This window comes from Juglans microcarpa x Juglans regia, chromosome 7S, assembly GCF_004785595.1.
Source record: "Juglans microcarpa x Juglans regia isolate MS1-56 chromosome 7S, Jm3101_v1.0, whole genome shotgun sequence".
In the NCBI taxonomy this organism is placed as follows: Eukaryota; Viridiplantae; Streptophyta; class Magnoliopsida; order Fagales; family Juglandaceae; genus Juglans; species Juglans microcarpa x Juglans regia.
The window spans coordinates 5,973,368-5,990,499 of NC_054607.1; the positions used below are offsets into that span (position 1 = coordinate 5,973,368).

At 35.1% G+C, this 17,132-nt stretch overlaps 2 protein-coding genes across 2 annotated transcripts; one reads left to right on the forward strand and one right to left on the reverse strand.

Annotated features, from left to right (window-relative positions):
- Positions 1-4,884: 4,884 nt before the first annotated feature.
- Positions 4,885-8,351, forward strand: LOC121240755 (disease resistance protein RPV1-like). The gene is made up of 5 exons (XM_041138295.1): positions 4,885-5,384; positions 5,595-6,299; positions 6,902-7,321; positions 7,602-8,135; positions 8,171-8,351. The coding sequence occupies exons 1-5, from the start codon at positions 4,885-4,887 to the stop codon at positions 8,349-8,351; spliced, it is 2,340 nt and encodes a 779-aa protein (XP_040994229.1).
- A 156-nt stretch (positions 8,352-8,507) lies between these two features.
- On the reverse strand, positions 8,508-10,616 carry LOC121240514 (selT-like protein). The gene is made up of 4 exons (XM_041137967.1): positions 10,371-10,616; positions 10,210-10,283; positions 9,399-9,717; positions 8,508-8,868 (listed from the first exon to the last, which is right to left on the reverse strand). The coding sequence occupies exons 1-4, from the start codon at positions 10,542-10,544 to the stop codon at positions 8,749-8,751; spliced, it is 687 nt and encodes a 228-aa protein (XP_040993901.1). The 5' UTR covers positions 10,545-10,616; the 3' UTR covers positions 8,508-8,748.
- Positions 10,617-17,132: the final 6,516 nt, after the last annotated feature.

Consider the following 17,132-nt stretch of genomic DNA (forward strand, 5'->3'; position numbering starts at 1 on the left):
AAAAACAAACTTATTCCCAAAAAGAAAATCTTTTGGCATATCCAAACTGAAACATTATATTTATATCATCTCATAGTATCACATCAGGACAAATACTATGTTTAACCCCCGTGGTAGGGTTATAAACCACCATTATACTATTATACCCGTGGCTGGGCCGTATTCCATGTTTCATTCCCGTGGTAGGGTTATAAACCACCATTATACCTGTGGCTGGGCCTTAATAGAAACAGAACGGAACATCATCGGAATCATATCACATTCAGATACAGAATCAGAACTTCATGCCAAGGTTTTCAGATGACACATCCCGTCAAAACAAAATACTGAATAGCTTCAGATCATTTCACATGTTCAAAATAAACAGAATCCAAAACATCTTCATTTATTCATTGCAAAAACTTTTAGATTTTCATATTCGCTCTTTTGCATAGTTCAAAAACAGAATGCTAATTAGCTCATGTCTACACCAGTCATGACAGAAAATATTTTCTCTTATATATAATTTATACATATGCAAAACAAACATCTGAGGTCGTTTTCAGATTTCTTTTCAAAAACAAATATGCATATTTTCAAAGTCAACATCATTTTATTTCTTTTATGCAAAACTAGTATATAAACCCCGCTTACCTGGACTTCTTAACTTTCCACAATTGTACCGAATGAATGCCAATCATCACCGTGAGAGCAGCTACGAAGCGGCGGCAAGGTGGCTAAGGCAGCGGTAGTGCACTGTGGACGAAGAGAAAAAATGGTGAGAGAGAGAGAGAGAGAGAGAGGTGGGGAGGAGGTGGTTTACGTACGCTCCATGCATGCAACATGAGGGCTGCAGAAATAGTGCTGGACAACCAAAAGGGTGGCGTAAGATGGTGGATTGGGGCGGCGTTAGCCTCAGATGGTGGTTTCCATAGGCGGTTGGCGTGGTGCCGAGAGAAGTAGGTGCTATCCACTTTGTGTTGCATGTCTGCGGTGGAGAGGAGCACGACGACCGAGTGGTGGGGGCTGCAGTTCGAACGTAGAGTCTTGCTTTTCGGCATCTTCTGTTTGTCGATGAAGGCGCATGAGGGTGGTGGACGATCGTGCGGGAAGTATCGGGGCTGAGAGCACTTTATTTGCTCTGTTTTCTTACTTAAAAACAGAGGCTTTGCTATGGGATGGTCACGGTGTCATCGTGTGGGCTGGTGGAGCAGGGTAGAGCAGCTGTGGCTGACTCAAGTTGGGCTATCACGGGGCAAGGTTGGTTTCGACGGCGGGGCTAGGGTTCACTATGGAGGAAGCTCGACGTTTCGGTCTTGCAAAACAGAGGAGGGCTTGCGGGTTTGACACACGGAGGATCTGGGGCTTCCGTGGTGGCCAGGTGAGGGGTGGTGACGTTGATTTTACGTGCAGATGGAGGCTGGGCAGCTTTCACACGGTGGCTAACGGGGTGTTGCCATGCATCGGTTGAGGCCGTGGGTTGAGGAGTTTACGGTGCTTTTCTGGACGGGAAGGGCTTCGTTACACGGTTTGCATGGGAGGAAAAACAATTTTGTGTTTCATGGCAGTGAGACCAACCGAGATAGGCTTGAGCAGTGATTGGATCGTAGGGTGGAGAGAACTTATGGAGAAAAAAAGGAGCAAGAGAGAAATTTTGGAGGATGATTGATCATCTTGTAGTGAATCGAACGAGTGGCGCCGTGCGTGAGTGAGAGTCTGAGTGTGTGATGGAAGAGAAAAGAAAACCGCCGAGACGTGGGGGAAAAAAAAAGATTTGAGATGGAGGGATTTTCGGAAGTGAAGAAACTGAAGGAAAAGCAAATAAAAGAAAAGAAAAAATAAAATAAAATAAAACGGTCTGGCAAGAAAATTGCATTAAGGAAAATATCAAAACGACATCGTAGTGGGCTTGGCCTCCCTTCTAGTTTGTGCTTAGGCCCTGAGTATTACAGAAAAAAAATCTATTCATCATCCTATGATGTGATATTAGATGATAGGTTCACAAGTGAAATAGAATAAATAGTCTTCAATCATTTAATGCCTCATCATGGGATGATGAGAAGATGATGAGAATTACGATAATGAGTAGCATTAATCTTACAAATCTTAGGATGATATCGATGTTTAGATGACTATTTTTTCCTTAATCAAGTTTATTTGTCATTACCATTTTCTCCCTGTGAACATGGTTCAAGTTTATTCACAGAAAAAATTACAGCCATGTTTGGTAATGGAAACTGTTGAATATATGAAATTTTTGAGAATTATCTTTAGATTGGGTTTTTAAAAAGAAAAATGATAAACACATCATTTTTTGCAGAGAAATTCTATGTGCAGTTTCCAAGTGGGGACCGCATGTGCAGACACATTATTAAATGAGAGAAAACATCATTTTAGGAGGGATAGTTTTGTAATTTTTAAAAATTTTAAAGCTAAAATAGCCTAGGCTTGCATTGCAGTTCCCAAATGGAGACTGTACCTAGCATTGCTCTTTTTCGCAACATATTACACAATCATGTTTTAAAATGAAAGGTAGTCTAGTAAAATATTTTATAAAAGTGACATCACTTTACGTAAATATCCTCACTTTTAAATATGTGTTGTAAAATGTATTGTGTGGATATAATTACTCTTTGAAAAACGAGAGAAAACTTGAATACTTTTTTTTAAAAATAAGTGTTGTATTGAAGTTTATAGATAGAGTTGAAAAATTGGTTGAATATAATTTTTAAAGAGTTTTTGTTTTTGTTTTTGAGTTTATAAAGATTGTATTGATTTTTATATTTGTATAATGATTAGTTAATAATTAAATAAGAAATTGAAATAAAAAATATATAATTTTTTTAAATTTAAAGATGTTTGGTTTGATTTAGAAAAAAATTTGTAAAGAATTTTGCTTTTGTTAAACCAAACCGTCTCATACATGTCACACGGTGCACGTTTATCAACTCTTAGAAAAATAAAGGCCAGTGATTTGTAGCACAATCTTCGGTCAAGGAGGACCTAGTTTAAGCGGCTTTACAGATGATTTATTGGTAAGCCAAGTTTACACTTCGGCTTCCATATTATCTAAAAAGATATTATAAAAATAAATTTATAAATTGATATGATTTTATATAATACATTATATATCTATTTTACAATAAAATTAATTTTACAATCTAACATATAACGTCAAACTATATAAGTTTATAAATTTATTTTTTTGGAATCTCTTCGTGGTTAAAACATCTCTCTTATAAAAACAGAACTCTCTGTCCACAATCATGGTGCTATAAACCTGTTGTGAAAATAACAGCACCACAACCACACACACAATATCGAGACAGACAATGAAACAATAATTCAAAAACACAAGAACAAGCACGCACACACGACACAGTATTTAATGTGGTTTGGAAATGTGCCTTCTACGGAGTTGCATGAAATTTTATTCCAAAAAAGATTACAGTCACACAATGAGTTATAAGAGCTTTCCTCTACTCACAAATCTTAACTCTCTATCTCTAGGGCTTCTTTCTCTCTCTAGAGCACTCAACATGCTGTTCCTCACTTTTTCACGTTCAATTTAATGTATATTGAACATAAATATTACATATTTATAGAACGATGTCAGAAACTCTAATCTAACAAAATTGGGTTATTCGCTCGAGTGGAGTGTCGAGCATGTCTTGAGTGAAGAACCTATCCAACATTGGCTCAAGCGGCCATTTGAGTGAGCTCTAGGGTTGAGCTTCGCTCGAGCCTAACGTTGTGCATACCTCGAGATTCTCTACCCAAGCCTACCATCATGCATCTCGAGCGCCATGTTGAGGGAGAGTCGAGTGAACTCTTACTTGATGTCTTCTTAGCTCAAAACAACCAGGCTCCATAACCCAACAATCTCTCACTTCGAGATTGATTCTCCACATGCCAACCAATATCTTCAGCACATCTCACCTCCTGCTGATAACCAATTGTCTTTATGTCCATCTCTCGTGTAATCTCTGGTCCACTTTTTTACAAAAAAAAACTTGTGCCAAATTCGTACATTTAAAATTTGTCCCCAACACTACTCAATAATAAAACCATTAACAAAATCAATACCATACAATTACAAATCAGCATCGAGCATGTCAACTGGGTCAAACATGTCTCGAGGCAATCTGGGACAAGGCCAACTGCAGCTTTCGTCAAGAAGAAAGAGCCAGTTGAGAAAGCGAAGAAGTCGGAGTAATACATTCCACGCTCGCTTTGGCTTGGGCTTCACAAACATATATAAACACCCAGAAATTAACTGAGCGTAATACCCATTAATTTTGGTTAAATCCTCACTCACTCCCTATCGACCGGAGCAATCTCCCACCCAATGGATCACCGAGAAGATCAGGACCAAACCACCACTCCCAGACTGAGGCGCTGGAAGCAGAATCTCTGTTCACTTTTTCGAGTCGGAACTCTTATGAGGGCCCATTATTCAGCCATGGATAACAAAAAAGGTACCCTTTCACCGTCCTCACACCTTGAGTAGATATGATTTCTCTTGCGTATGTATATTTTGCGTATGCTATGGCTGGATTTTCATGCATTATCTGTTGTTGGAAGTTTAAACAAATCCAACCCAGACTTTTGGGTATTCGTTTTTTCGGAGCGTGTTTTAGTTTTTTAAAGTTGTCTTTTTATTTATTAAAAATGTCGTCTTTTAATTTTCAAGAGTAATTTAATACGAATCTTATAATCTTATGTGCGGGTATATATAAGTTGCTGTATTGTAATCAAGAGAGTGAAAGAAAGTAAGAGAGTGAGAAAAGTTGAGATAAATTTATGCCTTCGTTATCCTGTTCTATCCCTCTTATAAACTCACAGAATTTGTCTCCATTCTCAGTCCATTCCAAATCCACGACAAGAATTAGCACCTCCGCTTCCATGACTGCCTCAACCCTGCCATCATCTTCCGAACTTCATTGGGATTACGACTTATACATGAGTTATAGTACTGGTGGAGACACCCGCAAGACCTTCGTTGATCCCCTCTGCTCTGCCTTGGTACGGGCCGGAATTCACATCTGTTGGGATGACATTGAGCTTGTAAGGGGGGAGGAAATCTCTAGTAAACTACATGATGCTATTCAAGGATCAAGGATCTCCATTGTGGTTTTTTCCGAAAGCTATGCTTCTTCCAGGTGCTGCCTTGATGAGCTTGTGGAGATCCTGCACTGTAAGAAAACCAAAGGCTGCTTTCTTCTTCCAATATTTTATCACGTGGATCCCTCTAATATCAGAAAGCAGAGTACTGGAACTTTTGCTGAAGCATTTGCAAGGCATGAAGAGTGGTTTGGGAGGGACATGGAACGGGTGCAGCGGTGGAGGGAAGCTCTTGTGGAAGTTGCGAATATTCCGGGCTGGGATACCAGCGATGAAAATGGGTATTGTATATGCTTTCGTCTCTTGTACTTCTTCATACATTTTTCAGTTTCAGTTTTTTCCTTTCTTTCCGAGTTTTGCTCAAAATTATGAAATGACAGAATATCATTTCGAGTTGATAAATTTAACACAACTTAATTGCTTTACACGACGTATAAATTTTTCTCTGTGCTTATATTGTTTCTCTACATTCCTTTTGATAAAATGATCAGGATTGATGAGTCCATGCTCGTTGAGAAAGTCGTTTCTAAAGTTCTTGATGTGATGAATGCCGTTCGCTCGGATGTTGCCATGCACCCAAGAATAGAGGATTCTCCTGTTGAAGAGATAAAAACTTTACTAAGTCTTGGAACAAGTGATGATGTTCGCATTGTGGGCATCTATGGAATGGCCGGCATAGGCAAGACATCCTTAGCAACAGCTGTTTATAACCAAGTGCATGCTGGATTTGAAGGGAGCAGTTTTTTATCAAACATTAGAGAAATTTCAAAAGAGCCTAATGTTTTGGCTTATTTACAAGAACAACTTCTTTCTGATATCTTAGTAACGAAGAATTTGAAGATTGACAATGTTGTTAAAGGAATCATTTTGATGAAGAAAAAACTTAAATGCAAAAGGGTTCTTGTTGTTCTTGATGATGTGGATCACTTGATACAACTAGAGGTATTAGCTGGATGTTCCAAATGGTTTGGCCCCGGAAGTAGAGTCATTGCAACAACTAGAGACGGATGTTTGCTAAACCAAATGCAGGTAAATGCAAAATATAGAGTTGAAGCGCGGATTCATTTGGAGTCTCTTCCACTTTTTGGTCGGACTGCTTCCAATATTCCCCCTCTAATAGAAGATATCCATGAGCTCATGATTGCTGAAGCTGCAAAATACCATTCTGGCTGGCATCTCAAGAGTGCAGCAACTGGGTATTATGCCAATTTTCATGCACTTTATGATTAATTTTTTTTTTGGTCCTTGCTTTTCTTTTAAATCTTAGGTGAAAACTGATCTAATTGGGTTAAAAACATTAGTTTTTGAGCTGGATTAGTTGATGGTTTTCTATTCCATGTCCACTCTACCAGTACATAAAAATAACGTGACTTTGGAGACAGATCTCAGTTCTTGAATTATAAAATCTAGATAAAGTATAAAACACTTGAGAGGAAATTAAACAGATCATGCCTTTGCCCATTATGGTATGCCATCTGTGTAGTAGGTTAACAAATTATATATGTAGAAACATATATAGTTAAACCATATTCATAATAACATTGATATTAGTTATATGCTTGATATATCATATGAGGGGTATTAGTCTCAAATGACTAAGATAATAAGATCCTTTCCATGCCAATTCCAAAGATTCTCAAGTTTTTTCTTTCTTCTTTTTCTTAATTTCCTTGTGCTTATTTTATTTTCCTTTTGACAATGCTCAGACATGAATCAACTCCACAACTGATCAAAGCCTTCCAAGATTCTCCGAATCTAATCCGATTCGTTGGGATCATGATGTCTTCTTGAGTTTTAGAGGTAAAGACATCCGTAAGACATTCCTCGGTCACCTCAAATCTGCCTTGGAGCTAGCCGGAATTCGTGTCTTCCTAGACTGTGAAAAGCTCGAAAGAGGTGAGAACATCCCTACCGGATTGCTCAAAGCTATTGGAGGATCAAGGATTTCCATTGTAGTTTTCTCCAAAGGCTATGCTTATTCCAAGTGGTGCCTTAATGAGCTTGTGGAGATCCTGCATTGTACAAAAACCAACGGCCACTCTCTCATTCCAATATTTCACATTGTGAAACCAACGCATGTACGGCACCAGACTGGAGAATTTGGCCAAGCATTTGTTTTGCATGAAAACGATTCTCTAGTGGATGCGGAGAGGGTACGTAGTTGGAGAGAAACTCTTACAGACTGTTCGGGCCGGGATCTTGAAAGTTATGCAAATGGGTACGTATTATGCTAATTAAGTCTTATGTTTTTTTTTTTTTTTAATTCTAATTTATTATTTTCTTTAAATATTAGCGAAAATAGACCAAAAAAATAAAAAAAACAAATCTGAACCAAAAACAAGATTGAAAGGAAAAAAAAAAAAAATAGTTTTATGATGTGCCACAAATGATTGACATGACAAGTCATTTTGGACCCTATTACTCGAGATTTTCTTCCCTTTTGTTGTGTTTTGTTTATTTTCTTAATTATATTTCTCATTTGAATTTGACATGATCAGATACGAAGCAGTGTTGATTGCGAAGGTTCTTGAAGATATTTTGTGTAAAGTGAGCGTAGTGGGAATAGATTCTTCCACAAAAACGATTAAAGATTTATTGAAGCTTGGAACAACCGAAGTTCGTACCGTGGGCATCTATGGGAAGGCTGGAATGGGAAAAACAACCTTAGCAAAAGTCTTCTATAAACAAATCTGTGATAGATTTGACGGCAGTAGTTTTCTTAGAAACATTGAAGAAATTTCAAAACAGCCTGATGGAGAAATTCAGAAACGTCTTCTTCGTGATATCTTGAAAATGGAGAATTTGAAGATCGGCAACATTCATGAAGGAATCGATTCGATTAAAGAAAGTCTGCAAGGCAAAAAAGTTCTTGTTCTTGATAAGGTGAATCACATGAAACAACTACATGCATTAGCTGGAAATTCTGAGTGGCTTGGTCCAGGAAGTAGAATCCTTGCAACAACTAGAGATGAAGTATTGCTAACTCGACTGGGCGTGCATGGAAAATTTCAGGTTGAAGAATTGAATTACTGGTAATCTTTAAAGTTTTCAATTGGTATGCCTTCAGGACGGTTGATACAAGAGAAGGTTACCTAGAGCTTTCGATTCGTGCGGTGGAGCATGCTGGCGGAGTTCCATTAGCACTTAAGGCTTTGGGTTCTTTTCTACTAGGAAGAAGTATTGATGTGTGGAAAAGAGTATTAGAATATTTAGAGAACAAGTCGTCACAAGGAGATCCCTTGCGATGATTTGATAATAAATATATACAAGTTTTGATTCCAGATATGGGAAGGAGATCCTGTTCAAACAGAGTCATGGAGTAATCATGATTCCACAGTATGTCCTAAAGGAGCAATGGGAAGCCAGATAATTTGATTTCCATATACGGAAGATGAAAAATTTACGAATATGCTCCAAAAGGCTGACATTATATAAGTAGTAAAAGCTGTCTATGAGAGAAACATGCAAGATAACATCTTAATACACAGGAAAAACTCTATTCTAAGATTTTTACAAAACCAATCTATTCCATTATATTCTATCCAGACCTATGCAAAAACAATCTAAATCACAAGTCCGATGACTCAGACACATTTTGCACCTTCAATCAAATTGATTTTTGACCCTCTAAATCTGGCTTGTGAACTAGGACCATGAATTTCCGAGGCCACCTACATTAATTCCCGACTTATCCAACCTGTTGCTGATGATATCTTTCAATTCAATTTCACCTGGAAACCTGGCTTCCTTCAGTTTGGAGAAAACCTAAATGCACAAAAAGTCCTAATTGGTGAATACATCAAAATCTTGGAGCACAATAATGTAGCTAGCTGTCTAAAGAAGAAATCATTAATCAGGGTGAACCCCCATGTATGCACATCATATCACATGTAAATTGAACAAAGCAAATGCATAAATCTTGACCAACATGATCATCAAAATTCAAACACAAAGCACCAAAGATAAAACATCATGATTGAAATGGAATATAAACACAACATAGCATGTGAGGTTTAAAATGCTCAGTAATTCAAAGAGAGCTGGTTGTAAAGACCAATAAGCGTATTCTAGATGGTTAAAGACCCTAGATTTCTGATGTACAGGATGTGGTGGATACTACTGTTGACTAGACTATGTATACATTTAAAAATGCACCAAAGGCATGATGTATTTACCAGAATCTCTATATGGACCTGCAATGACCAGTGGTTTGGCACGAAAATTGAGTATCAATGAAATTCTCGGTTAAACGAATATTAGTAAAAAGTTTATAACAACGAGAAAAGGTCACTAACCAATTCACTGTTGAGGTAAACTTCAAAAGCCCCAGAGCTTTGCAGAAAAGACTGGGCTGCATTGCCAAGAAGCCAGAAGGTTGCAATGGTCCCAAATTTATTTGCGCGCAAAGTATAATACCAACGAGGTGGTGTCACAAATCCAAGCATTGGAAAAATCTGTTCACCCGCCACTACAATAGCAATAGCTCCTATCTGAACAACTGGAACTACTTTTCCCAGTAGACGCTTTGGCAAGCTCGGTGGATAATTTGCAAGTAGAACATCAATTCCAGGAAAAGCCATCTCCATCATCTTCTTCATTGTCACTGCATTCCCTCTACAGAGTGAAACAAAGCAGCATATTAGAAACATAGATGAGGTTTTTACAAGGGAGGAAATACGTTTAAAAGTTTCCTGATGCAAGCACAAGGCTACTATTCGAAAACTTAAGAGCATTCAGAACACAAATCATGTTTCCCAAAGCAGTTGGTGATAGATGGATGCTATGGATATGCATCTATGTTTTTCCTCTAAACATCTTTACTTTTTTCACATTAAAGTGTTTAGACTGGAATCACGGATACCAGCAATTAGATTTCAGATAATCATGGTGTTTGCCTTTTTCCATTTGTTTAATTTTTTCATTTATACCACAAGATTCTAGTTCGTTTTAGTTCTTACAAGTTACACCTTTCTCTTATCGGCAACATAAAAGAATAACTCTTCAATTAAATCCTATGATAAAAGCACATATCTACTACTGCTAATCAATAAACTACCAAATTAAAATGAAAAACTAGAAAAAAAAAGGTTGGAAATTTAATATTACTTGTAAGAGCAAGAAGCACAGAAATTGATGTTGACTGTGTTGCCAAAACCGATTCCTCCAACACCGGTTGGCTTCTGCAACAGAAATCCAAAGAAATGAATCATAGAGAAACAAAAAAAAAAGGGAATAAACCTACTATATAAAACCATTAGAGAAAAAACCTCAGAGGGAAAGTCCAGGTTTTCTTTGTTAACTGGAGGTGGGTCATGGCGGTGGTGGTGGTGATGGTGGTGGGAGTGTTTAGGTGGCGGAGGTGGAGGAGAGAAGAGATTTAAGAGGTCAGAGACGAGGAGGAAGAGCGGTAATCCTAGCAGAAGCAAATGGGTCCGATCCATTGCCGAACACAACCATACACTCAGGCACAGAGAGAGAGAGAGAGAGAGAGAGAGAGTAGTGATGGGTGTCTTGACACCAATCGCATTGACTTTGTTCTGTTTGTTTTCATTGACAGCTAGGCTCCAAGACGTAGTTGGGTTAATCTTAAACCCGTTAAATCATATCCAACTCCATCCGAATTTATTTGAATATAACTATTTTCTTATGTTGCATGTATAATTTATATGATCGGTCAAATGATCTATTTGGATAGTGAGATGAGATAGTTAAAAATAAAAATTAAAAATTAAATAAAATATTATTAGAATATTATTTTTTAATATTATTATTATTTTGAGATTTGAAAATGTTAAATTGTTTATTATATTTTATGTGAAAATTTAAAAAAGTTGTAATGATGAGATAAGATGAGTTGAAAATATTTTTGTATGCAAATAGGGCCTTAATTGCATTCATTGTGCAATCCATCATTGTCTAGTCTTGAAGTTCTTGCCTTTACAATCTAAAATTTGGCTAATAATTCTTTAAAATTGGAGGCAAATGGTTTGAGATAAGATAAGATTTATGAGATAAGATAAATGGTTTGCATTTGCCTTAAATGATACAATAAATCTCCAAATATGTATGGTTACAGTTCACCCTCCAATCGATTAATTTATGTTATTTTGACTCTCTTCTCTTTCCCTCACACTCAAACTTTTTTCTCTCTTCTCTTGATAGGTTTTAAGTATTTTGATGTGTAGATTATTAAAAATTATGAAAAATAAAATAAGAAATTAGGTCAAAAAATACAACAGATATACATTAATGTGTGGATAAAAAATTTAAAAAATAATAATATTTTATTATTATAGCTAATGATATGGTCAATTCAATGTGGGATATAAAAATATAATGGATAGGTAAAAGGCAAAAAGTGTCATTTTATTCAACGTTTGCCTAAAACTTTAGCTACAATGCTCTAAGAGTATTAGTAGTGCCAGCCAAAATCAAATTTTGGCCAAATTATAACTAACTTGCTTAAAAAACCTCATACACCAGACTCAACAAATGTACAGTAAATTTGGTCTTTCCCTTTTTTATTGGCCAAATAATTTGCGTTGCATAAAAAATTATGAATTTTGCTTATAATAATGAATCATGTAAGTACAATTGGCTGATTTTGCTTCTAATAAATAGATCACTACCTTCCAAAATGATTTTATGTGGAACCTTACTAGTTATTTCGAAAACAAGACCGTGTGTTTTTCAGAATGGGGTCCATTAATTAGCCTTTTTAAAAAATTAAAAAATCCAAAACAAAAAACTCTTGGAGCTCTTTCAAGTTAATCATTCTATATCAAATATTTCCTCTATATTGCATTCCTAACCAATTCATCCCATAATTAATAATTAGGACATAGCCGTTGGAAAAATAAGGCTAAAAAACAATCCATTGGAAAGATATGGCCGTTGGAAAAAATATATCAATTAGAAGAATATGACCATTATAAAAAAGACTATTAGAAAATTATATCCGTTGGAATAATATGATCGTTAAAAGTTAATGTGTACTTTTTTAATAATAAATAAATATTCAAATTACAATTAGAATTAAAATAAATGAAAATGCCAAAATCAATATTTTAATATAATAGTGATATATTTATAGAATTTTTTATTAGGTATGTTAAAAAGTAACTAGCTAAACTTATAAAAGTTAATTTTTTAATCAAATTTTAGCCACAATTTAGCTAGGTGACTACTCATGCTCTAATAGCACTAGTAGTGGAATCAACAAAACTTGGCTAGAGAATTCACTTTTATAAATTTAGTTAACTACTTTTCAACAGCACCAAATAATAGACTCAACAAATTTATCACTATTCTATTAAAATATTGATTTTGACTTTTTCATTTATTTTAATTAATTTTAATTTGAATACTTATTCGTTATTAGAAAAGTACACATTAATTTTCTAACGTTCATATTATTCCTAACGGATATTATTTTTTAACGGTTTTTTTTTTTTACAATGGTTATATTCTTCCAATTGATATATTTTTCCAACAGTCATATATTCACAACGGATATATTTTTTTTACAGTATTTTTGCCAATGACTATATTTCTTTAACCAATATATTTTTTAGCGTCTATATTTATCCAATGGTCATATTTTTTCAATGGTCATATTTTTCTAACAGATATATTTTTTACTGCCTTAATTTTCCAACGGCTATATTTTTAATAGCTATATTTCTTCAACGAATATATTTTTTTAACGGCTATATTTCTCCAACGGTTATATTTTTTCACTATAAAACATAGCATTTCCTCAACAATTTCATTCACTCCAACTCAAGTGTTTCTGTGAAATCTTTTATTTTCATTTTCTCTCAATTGATCGTTCATTTTTCACAAAATGACACTTATCGATTCAGATTCTGACGAAAAATTTGAGATAGCAAGACACTTATCGATCCATGTGGTTCTAAAAAATCACATAGATTCATCAGACGCGATCGATTGCAAGCCCACCAAAATCTTTTTCGTAACTATTTTGCTAAGCCTCCAATCTATCCGCATAAATATTTTCAAATGAGATTTCAAAAGAATTGTTCTCTATTTCTTCGTTTCCAAGCTGTGGTATAAGCCTATGAATCTTATTTTGTCCAAATACAAGATAGAGTTGGAAGGTTTGGTTTTTCTTCCCTTAAGAAAATAACAACTGCTCTAAGGATGCTTGCATATAGTGTCACGACTGATTTTATGGATGAATAATTGAAGATTGGAGAGACTACTGCAGTAAGAAGCCTAAAAAGTTTTATCAAAGCAGTTAATTCAATTTTTTCTAAAGAGTACTTAAAGAAATCCAATAATGATAACATTGTTAGATTGCTCGCAGTTGGTGAGAAACGTGGATTTCCAAGTATGTTAGGGAGTATCGATTTTATGCACTGAAAGTGAAAGAACTCCCCAACTACTTGACATGGTATGTACTTTGGTCATATCCATGAACCAACAATTATTTTAGAAGCAGTGACTTCTTACTATCTATGGATTTGACTTTTTTTTTTTGGGATTATTGGGATCTCATAATGATATAAATGTGTTTGATAGATCATTTATGTTTTCTAACCTTGCTCAAGGGCGTACTCCGGCTTACTCCTACACAATTAGTGATCATAACTATGCAATGTGGTACTATCTTACTGGTGGCATTTATCCGCAATTGGCAACATTTGTTAAAACCATCTTAGCTCCCCAAGGAAAGAAGAAAAAATATTTTGTTGTAGCCCAAGAGTCTACAAGGAAGGATGTGGAACGTGATTTTAGTGTGCTTCAAGCACAATTTGCTATAATTCGTGGATCTGCACAATTTTTTCACATTGAAACAGTCAACAATATTATGGTGGCATGTGTAATTTTACATAACATGATCATTGAAGATGAACGGGCTGACAACGGAAAAGAAGAGCTTGAATATGAATAGTTGATAGAAAGCACACCTAATCTAGTGTCAACAGGCCCTATACCTGAATTTAACGAGTTCATTCAACACCATCATGCTCTTAGGGATAAGAAAATTCATTGTCAACTCCAAGCAGACCTCATCGAGCACTTATGGCAACAATATAGTGCCGCATAATGCTTTATGGTTGTATTAAAGTTTATAGTTGTATTATTGTTTTCTGGTTGTATTGGTGTATTAATGTTTTATGGTGTATGATTGTATTAAAGTTTATGGTTGTATTATTGTTTTATGGTTGTATTGGTGTATTAATGTTTTATGGTGTATGGTTTTATTAAAATTTATGGTTGTATTAATGTTTTATGGTATATGGTTGTATTAAAACTTATGGTTGCATTATTGCTATTAAAGTTTATCGTTGTTTTAAAAGTTATTAAACTTTATGGTAGTATTAAAGTTTATTGTGCCATACAAATTCACTAACTACAAACTTTTTTGCTTTGCATCAAATAAATGTTACTCCATAAAGCATAAACGTTTATTTCAAAAATTACAACGGGGGAAATTGCAGCCCATCAACATGTTGTTACATGGTACTTATTGATGCTTTTTGAAACTGGAAAGACTAGAAGAAGTGATGTAGCGAGGGACATAATCTCAAAAAATAATGGTCATTATTTGTTGCTGTAAAAAATTAGGTGATGCAACAAGGGACATAATTTCAAAAATTGCAGCAGGGAAAATTGCAGCCCATCAACATGTGAATAGGTGGACCAAAGATTATTATCAACCATGTCAACTCACTCACTAAGTCTCATTAAGCATATGTGTGAATAAGTAAAAACATGAGGAATATTAAGCATATGTGTGATGTCCCACTCATAGGTAGGTTTTGATAGTGAAATGAGAAATTTTAGTTTTAGATGAAAGTTTAAAATATTATTTTTTAATATTATTATTGTTTTGGAATTTGAAAAAATTGAATTGTTTATTATATTTTGTGTGAGAATTTAAAAAAATTGTAATGATGAGATGAGATGAGATGAGAATTTTGTGTCTCATTCCACTTGCCAAATCTGCCCAATAAAATTGCATTGAGAGTCAAGTATTCAAATAATAAAGGGGGAGGGGGATTGCACAACCTACTCATCCTCGGTGCTTACACATTTCTAAAGTAAATACAAACAACTTACTCTCCAAAAATTCTAATTAAGGACTCATTCAAGCCTTCGTAGGCTATTATACATTATTCCATGCCATTCTTAATATTCCTTGTACGAATAGACCACAATTGTATAATTTTGCTGACACATTACAACATTATTAGCTCTACCAAACTCTGCTAAATGTTACCAAAACACACTAATATGTTTCACCTGCATCAATGATAGTCGTAATTTAACTTGCCTATTGCTTTTTCTTTTTTGGTGATCAACGGTAACTACATCTTAATTATGAAGAAAATCATCCATTGATTTCAAAAAGAAACATGCTATCAGGAAGACAATCATTCATCAAATATGTTCTCAATAAAAAGACATTCAGTCACTCAATTAACATAAAACCAACATATCACACATTGATATCAGTGTCTAAACAATTTTTGAAGGCATCAATAAGAAGACATATGAACACAGAGAAGTGAAGTGCATTTGAAGGCTACAAAGTATAAAGGCACATTAAATATATATATATATATATATATATATATATATTTAACCATAAATTAAAGGCCACTTGCATTGGCTCACCAGGTCAGATGGAATCGTCCTATACAAGAAGATCTAAACAAAGAAATCTTGGGTCACCTTCGGCCATGGCAAACCTTCCCCATGGATCTCAAAACAGAGAAACTCCCACCTACTGGATTTCCCATCAACACCGAATCTCGTGGTTTCAACTAAGAAAATCTCAAAAACTCTCCTAAACCTTACGACAATCGCATATTTATATGGATTTATGGCAATCAAATGGAAATAAAATGGAATGAACAAAAAATCTCAAAAAATCTCCTAAGTCTTTCACAGATTTACGACAATCAAATGGAATGAACAAATCAAATATTAAAAAAAAACTCCAAATCAAAAACCACAAGAGAAATCAATTTTTTGGAAAAACAAATTGAGAAAGAGAAAAAAGAAAAAAGAAAAAAGAAAAGAAGATGACTGCGTGGTTACCAGGATGCGTTCGGTGGTGATGGTTGGAGACATTGACGGTGTGTCTTACCAGGAGTCGTTCGATAGTAGCTGCTAGATTGGCCTAAATGGTGTAATTCGTGCTTTTGATAAATGATGGAGTTTGTGCTTTTGGAATTTGGCAGAAATGTTTTTTCTTCATGTTTTTGTTTTTGCGCGGGACGAATAGCTGGCGGGAAGAGTTATTTTTTATTCCCAAAATAAGATTTGGCCAGCAATTTGGGCTGGCCAGATTTGGCCAGTGAAAATACCTTTGGATAAAAACACTGTAGTTATATTGAGTTTATTGTAGTCAATTTTTATACAACCTAGCTAAACTTTGGTCAAATGCGCCTCACCACGCCTCTCTCCAGTCATCAATCTACTGGTATGAGATAGAATTTATTGAAAAGATTTGTGCATGAGGCACATGCCCTATCTAGAATGCGCTTGGGTTTCACGTGCCTTCGTGTATTAAAATTTGTGTTTGCATCATAGCACCACATCAGTGAAATTGACATCGTTAGATATGTTAGATCTGGTAAAATATTATTTATATTTATATAATTATACGTGATGAAGTTGTAGTTATTAAAAATAATAAAAGTTTTAAAATTTAAAATTTAAAATAAAAAAGAAAACACAAATAAAATAGACTACACTCAATATATATAATATTGTGCATAAAACTATACATACATATATCACTACTCTCAAATCTGACCTAGCCCACCCCATCCCAATGCTCAACGCAAGAAGCTCATTACCCGGCTCAATTACAGATGCATATCTCCAATTGTCGTCAACTTGAGCTAGGTACTTGGAGCAACTTACTCAATAATATTGTTATTGGTTTCCTTAACTAAAGATCTTGAGGATAAAACGGGCCTCTACTGGCCATTCTAACAAGCAAGATGCTAAATGATCTCATGAGTTTGTCCTTTCATTTTGACCGCTCA